Source organism: Montipora foliosa, chromosome 5 (assembly GCF_036669935.1).
Source record: "Montipora foliosa isolate CH-2021 chromosome 5, ASM3666993v2, whole genome shotgun sequence".
NCBI lineage: Eukaryota > Metazoa > Cnidaria > Anthozoa > Scleractinia > Acroporidae > Montipora > Montipora foliosa.
This window is the reverse complement of record NC_090873.1, coordinates 21,599,571-21,607,070: the sequence shown is the minus strand read 5'-3', so window position 1 is coordinate 21,607,070 and position 7,500 is coordinate 21,599,571. Positions and strand designations below refer to the sequence as shown.

General features: G+C 40.9%; 1 protein-coding gene across 1 annotated transcript in view; it reads right to left on the bottom strand.

Annotated features, from left to right (window-relative positions):
• The window catches only part of LOC138003751 (uncharacterized), an 82,510-nt gene that overhangs the window by 38,877 nt on the left and 36,133 nt on the right, over positions 1-7,500 (bottom strand). Inside the window, exon 3 of the mRNA XM_068849973.1 lies at positions 689-803. Within this exon, the coding sequence (XP_068706074.1) occupies positions 689-803 (115 nt within the window). The remainder of the gene's footprint in view (positions 1-688; positions 804-7,500) is intronic.

Genomic DNA, 7,500 nt, shown 5'->3' with positions numbered 1-7,500 from the left:
GCATTCGTTAATGGTGCTGGGAAGTGTGGAAAAGGCCTATCTCTTCTGGAAAAACAACACAAAGCTACAAGAGATCACATCCGTAAACCTAGGCAGCTCGCAGAGGCCCTGATCAGAGAAGATCTCTGTGACGAAGACGATATATCAGCTTTGCAAGACCAAGACGCACACTTTATGTCCCTTATAAATAGAATTTCGTTACAGAAACAATGTTTTATTTTTGTTTCAAGCAGCAATGCATTAACAAGATGCCACATTGGACCAATTTAAAACCATCGGATAGAGTCAGAGCTGACAGTTCACTTACTGAACTCGCAATAGAAGCTTTCAAAGATAATGGTTTGCCAATTTGTAATTCTGTTGAATGAAAACGTGAACATTTACAAAATTTATACAATTATATTACAACTTGAAATTTGTTATGGTATTAGTCGTTATCAGGTTAATTTAATTTTAGAAATCACATCAATTAAGCAACTTTAGCAATTGCACTTAAGTAATTACAATTTGAAATTTGTTATGAGCTAATTATTTGTTATCAGGTTAAGTTAATAAAAGTTCAATTTTTACGATGAATGTTACATTTTTGGACCCACGACAATTTACCCACGACCCGTGACCCGCGTCAATTAGACACTCCCAACAATATAATTTGAAGTTGTTTTTTTGTTGCCTTGTATCATTATACCTTTTTCGCATTGATCAGATGTGAAGCCAGGAGGACATACACAACGATATCCTCTGTCTGTGTATCCTGATTGGCAAACACCTCCGTTTTGACAACGGTTTGTCTCACAAGCGCTCTGGAAACAAAGAAAAGGGTGAGGGAATTGATCAAGAAGAGAAATGTTTTGCCACTTTTGTATTATTTATTTGTATTACGAAAACTACATATTAACGCTGTAAAGCTCAAACATATTTTAGTTATGAATTTATTTAGAGAGAAGACGCAGACGCAAATGGCCAGAATACTTTGCGAGTTTTCATGATACTCTCATTAGGTCATAACCTTTTTTCCCGTTTACCATAGGCAATCCCATTAAACTGCTTTCAAAACTAAAATGACGGTAAAGGTTTCTTGCCAAGTAAATAGCTGCAATTTCGGTAGGCACTTTTGTCCTACCACGTATCATGAACTTTGATTAATGTGTTAACTGAATAGAGTGTAATGTGAAGTGCTAGAATTCTATCCCATATGAAACATGTGAGCGTTAGCCCTACTGATGGAAATGGGCCCACACAAGGACAGAGAAAAACTCTGACCAGGGTGGGAATTGAACCCACGACCTTCGGGTTAGATCTCCGCCGCTTTACCGACTGAGCTACAAGGTCAGACAGGAGCAGGCCGTAGGAACTGAAGATCTTAAAGTCACGGCAATGGACATGTACAAGTACAAGGAAAGGTTACGTTTTATACAAACGTTGGCCGTGTAGCACTGGGATAGAATTCTAGCACTTCACATTACACTCTATTCAGTTAACTTTGATTAATGTGGTTCGCAAGTGTGGTTGTCGCTTGTTATGTCTTTTAGGATATTTGTGTACTATTTAGCATTTAAGAATTCGCCTTTGATCCAATTGAATCACGAAATTTAACAGCAGTTTCTTGTCAAGAGAACCGGTCTTTGTAAAATTGACAGATTGAATAATTATATAGCCAGTAATTGCCAACGAGCAAGCCGAGCAAAGACGCGAGGCTTGCGAGGCGGCCAGCTTAATGCCGCGCGAATTATAGTCTGGCGGATATGTGAAAAATGCTGCACTTTGTGAAGAAAGCACCAGATTTTGCACAGAGGCTGTTTATGGCAGTCTTAAGAGATTTTGGTATGGAGCCATTGACAGATATTACGTCTAGGCCATTTAAGGGGCTTTATGCATGAAAGCGAGGCTAGACTAACAAGATACCCATTCTGGCCTATCACATTAATTCAAAATGTTCCAAATTACATTGGTATTACTTGTATTTGACGTCATGATATCATCAACTAACAATACAACACAGGAACTTATAAGTTTTTTTTTTTACACAGGACAAGGGTAATTTTCGTCATGACCTTGACCTTCACAACTGTGTTGTCTTTTCATCTGACTTTAGGTTTGCTTCACATGTAACACATGTCAATGATTATAAGACAACAACACTAGTTAGGAGGTGTTTTCATTGGTTTGAGCAGTTGAGGCACTTTCAGAAAGTCTCAGTATTTAAAAGCAAATCACGTGACCTCGAAAAGAGGGGCCATCTGCAGTTAACTTAAGATGGCGTAAAACAGTTTTCAGCACTTTCCAAGACTTAGATTTTGATGGGTCATAATTACCACTCTTTATCAATTGATGCTACAATCGTGGTATCAAAAAACTGCCCAATTACTGGAGAACACAGTGGTATTAATTGCGTTACACAATAGGTTACCATAGCAACACAATGACCCGCTAACAACACCCTTAATTTCACCTTTAAGCGCTTATATTTCAAAAACGGAACGTTGAAACTCTTTCTTATTACAGAATTTTGATAATCGGGATAAGATGCGACTTTTGGCAAAGTTTAAAAAAAGTCTGTATATGGGGTTCAGGGCCACCTTAAGTTTTTGAAAATTGACACATCAAAATCTAAGTCTTGGAATGTGCTGGAAATTGTAAATTTTGAGCCACCTTAAGTCTTCTCGATACTTATATTAAATACTTCACACCTCAGCAATATTGTTCCCAAATTAATTAAAGAAAAGGGGGGGGGGGTGTTTGACTGACTTGTGATAGTACAGTAACTGCAGGTTGCAACAATAGCGGCCATCTTGGATTTTTTCAGTACTATGACTTCGAAGCTTTCGCATGACTTTTGCAGTGGGGGTCTTATATAAAATAGCAAGTCTCAGTTAATCAGTTATTCCCCCAACTTTATAAGCGTAATCAATCTATTACACAGTCTCCACCACAAGTGCAAAGTGCAGTGCACTTAAGAGCCACTTGGATGCATGAGCAGTTAGACCTGCAACCTTTCTTGCAGCGACATTTTATAAGTGCATCACAAGATGATGATACGTCTGGCAATGTGGTCCAGAGGGGCTTCCAGCCTTCCTGTGCGGACATGCCAAGTTCATCACCGGAACAATTGCTTGACCCCAGCAATGTCTACCCTGGTATGCTGCTCTTCTAGTATGCTGGATAAGAGCAGCCTGCGTTGGGGATATAGATTCAATAGAATTTGCCTTCCGTGAAAACCGCTGCTTGCGTGCCTCGTTAACGCACATTTTGGTACTGGTGCGGTCATACAGAAGAACAACGAATCGCTCTAGCTTTCTCACTCACATCATCTAGGTTGTTGGACAATTGAAGGAATGCCGAAGTTGCTTCTTCATAGGCCATCCATGTGATTCATGCAGAGATCCCAGAGATCAGATCTTCATGCAGAGATCCCAGATTTCCCAGAGAAACAAGAAACAGTATCACAGCCATTAAAAGCGTGAAACATGTGTAGTGATCTTGCCTTTTCAGGACCAAGACGAGATGCAATTTCATGAACAGCTAGTTATCTCAAACTAGTACCACTGCCGAAGCCAATCCACAGCTCATTGATGTTAAGCTTCTGGGTCATGCCAATGCAGATGATAACGACATCAGTGTCTACAGTACGGATGACGATGTTCTTGTGTCCTGCTTTCGACGCATCTGCTGCATGAACTAGAATTCTGGTGTCTTCTTCTTCGCGGTTACGTGGAGTATGGCTAGAACTGTCAAACCGCAGTGGACTACAAAGAACCTGTTCTCCTTTCGTGGTAATGGCTTGCTTCCCATCGCCGAACTCTACGGGAGGAATCTGTTCTGCTAAAAAAACTGAATAGTTCCTTCGTGTTTTCATCTACACGCAGGAATTCCTTCCAGTTTTTTTGGAAAAGTTGTCAAAGACTGAACACGCCGGCGAATACCACGTCCTCTCTTTTCTCTGGTCGTTGCTTTCAAACTGTTTGGTACATACTCCTCCCATATGATGTCATGTCTTTGCACATGCTGCAGCTGGCCCTTGACATATGGAATGAACACCAGATCTGCATACCCTTGAAATGTTTTTACTGTATTTGTTGGTTTTAGCATGTTAATAGCTGCTGTACCATCAATTATAGCTACATCTATTAGTGTCGGGGCACTGGTTCGAGGCTGCGAAAGTGATTGAATGCAGTCTGTCAGGTCGGATTTCTTTCCTGGAAGACGAAGCTTTCCATTTTGTGATATTGATGGTGGACAACCTTGGTGTTCATTTTTAAAAAAAGACGTCCAAGTCTCCTTGTCTTGTTTGACACGAGATAAACAGCCGTGAGAAAAGGGCACAGTCACTCTTAAAAGTTGAGATTTGCTTCTTGTCTTTGGATGGTTCTTTCTGGCGAGGACTTCTGAACAGTGGAAGCGTATTCTTCTTAATAGGATCATGCATGTTCTTTGTTTTTTCTTCACTTAATCGCTCCTTGACGAATGTTTCGAACTGTTCTTGTCCAAGTGTTTCGATCTCTTCTACTGTTTTCAATACAGAAGAATCACCTAAATCTTTTAGTGTCAAGAACGAGAAGATCTCCACTTTCATCAGTGAACGGATTTCCCATGTCATCGATGACCGAGATTAAAGACTTCACATCCTTAGTGAAAGATAGCTGGGTGCTTTTTGCCTCTTCGTGATGCTGTGTCTGAGAAAGCTTCAAATTCTGCTATCAACCTTGCAACTTCTGTACCAAAAATCATCCAGCGCCGTAGAGCGGCAGGATTTTCTGTCAGCCCAACAGCTCCCCCGTGACCCTTCACCATAGCAGTATTCTGTTCATGTGCTTGGTCAATGGCGATGGCTGAAAACACTTCTGTACTGTAAATTCACCACCGAGAAGGCGCGCATAGGTCTGTGGAAGCCTCTTGTATCTTCTAGCCGGTTACCGAGAACTGAAAGGGCTGCCATCTCTATAAGAAGTCCTCCAAGAATAAAAACAAAGTGTTGCTCGCCATGGTACTCAGGCCAGTTCCATTGTATTTGCTTGGCTACAGTGAACAACGGTTGATCAACTGCTATGACTGGGACCTGGCCAGGGTTGAGGTATTCTGTGGCTTTCTTGATCACGTCCATCGAGTGGCGAATCATTGGTACACTTTTAGCCTCATCTGGGAAAAAAGGAAGCAGCGATGTTATTGCTGGCATTACTGCTTGCTTTGGCTGTAAGTTGGCATGATGTGCTGCCCAAGCTACTGGTGTCTCTCCCTGATATTATTCTTGATTTACTGATATCTTCACTTGATCAACCCATTCATATTCGTCAGTGATTGCCCTTGATAGAAAACAACCATCGGCACCTTCGGGTCTACCCATGTCAGGTGGTTGTGCTCTTTCGCCTTGCAGAAGAGCAGGGGGTACCTCCGCATACCATTCTGGCAAAGAACAAATTGATTTAGTAACTGATCCAGTATCATTTGCCATGACGATCGCCTCTCGCTCACATCCTGGATGACCTTCAGATATATTTTGGAAAAGGGAAATGTTAGTTCCATGAAACGAACCCTGGGCCGTGTTTGAGCTGGGGTTGTGGTCGATGTTGTCTATGGCTGAAGTTGTAAACAGGCCTCTTCGTAGTTTAATGGGGCACAAAACACCATCCTCTTCAAATCTAATCCGTTGAGATGCCAAGAACACGATCATAGGAAATCGATATGCCCAATTTAAAAATAGTGTCCACTAGCTCTCGTTTGCGCGTTTGTGCATGGACAGTCAGACCAACGTAAAGAGACACAGGTGTTTCTCGGTCCTTACTATGGCGACAACAATTTGAATTTGTTTCACGGCGACGGAAAAAGCAGTTGAACTGAAGTAACTGGGCAACAGTGAGTGGAATGTTGGGCAATGTTTGGCCCATACAAAATTATCCTTACCAAAGACACCAGAGATGATGGAACTGAGTTCTCTTGACACTGTCTTTAAAATGTCCCCTTAAAAGTAGACTTGGTAGCCAACATTTCCTTCCTAACAATAGTGGCTGCCTTTGCAAGGTAGTTTGCATTAGTGTCTTTGTCTTCTTCACAGACTTGCTGTAGTGCTGTTTCAATGTCGCTATCAAAAGTCAACAACGTATCCCGACCCTGTTTGTAGGCTCGTAGACTAGGAATACTTGCATGATAGTATCCTATCCTTTAGTCTAGTTGAGTGCAGAGCGCCTGGTTGAACAATGCCAAGTTGCTTTAATCTGGATGTGTACATTTCCGACAGCTTTGTCATCTTAAACACTAAAACACTCTTACTTTCAGCTCGACCTTCCTCTATGTATGAAATTAATTCTGCAAGGACAATTCCGTGAGTCAATTTTTCGTCGTCATCTATTTTCGCCGCTTTTGACCTTGGTGTCGTTGCTCAGTGTTGTTAAGCATGATTTGTGATATTTAGCTTCTAGTGCCACCATGTCACCGGCGCTTAGCTTTGCCAACAAGTTCTCCAAACCGCCTATTATTAATGTAGCATCTCTTTATGAGCTGTAACTTCCCCATTAATGTCCATTTTAAAGTTATGTAAAGTACCTCACCAAAACGTAATGGCAAGAACTTTTTTGTATGTGCTGTATAAAAGTGAGTGAAGGTCAAGGTCAAGGTAATTCAGAATTTAAAAGATCACAGGTGATCATAGATGAGAGGAACATGGAGCTGGGTTAGCAAATGAAGTTATAATAACAAAAAGCGAGGAAAACCAGTGTATCCAAAGGTGATAATATTCACATGATAGGCAAAATAGGTATTTTATGATTTTAGCCTCGTTTTCATGCAAAATAACCACTTAAATGCTCTGAACATGATTTTTAGCGGTGGCTCCATATCAGAGATTTTTCATTGTATCCTAAGCTACCTTTGTGCAAAATTTGGTGATTTCTTCACAAAGTGCACGATTTCCCTCAAATATGCACATATCCGCCGTACTAGTATCGCAGCAGGCAGGAAAATTCTCGATCGTTGTATGAAAAGTGTAATGTAAGGCTACGTAGTGTAAGATCCCCTGGAGATTTTAGTAGGGACCGATGGAAGCGCGTGTTTTGATGTGTGATGTCATTAGACAAACTTGCATGACGCGTGCAACTATTGATGATCTTGTGCTGGGAGGTGAGTGAAAACACATTTTTCCCATTTCCCTGACCGTTGTGAACACTTGCTTTGAGTGTTCTTTAATATTTATTTTCGAACCATCGTGTTCTATATTCCTATCGGCCGCTGTTAGAGCACTTTGTCTTTCGTTTTGTAACTACTGAGTTGTGAACAATTTAATTTAATTTTCAAAGAAAATATGTTGTCTGCAAAGTACAAAATTATACGATCAATTTGACTTGTAATTCATGGCTGCATCTTGCAAAATAAAAATTCTACCAGTGAAACAACTTTCATGTGCGAGAGAGTTTGACTGGCCCGTTACATGCTCCACGCTGAAAAGTCTGAAAACGCTTTGGCGATTTTTTCCATGGCACTGATTTTATTCAACTTAGTTATTGCATATTC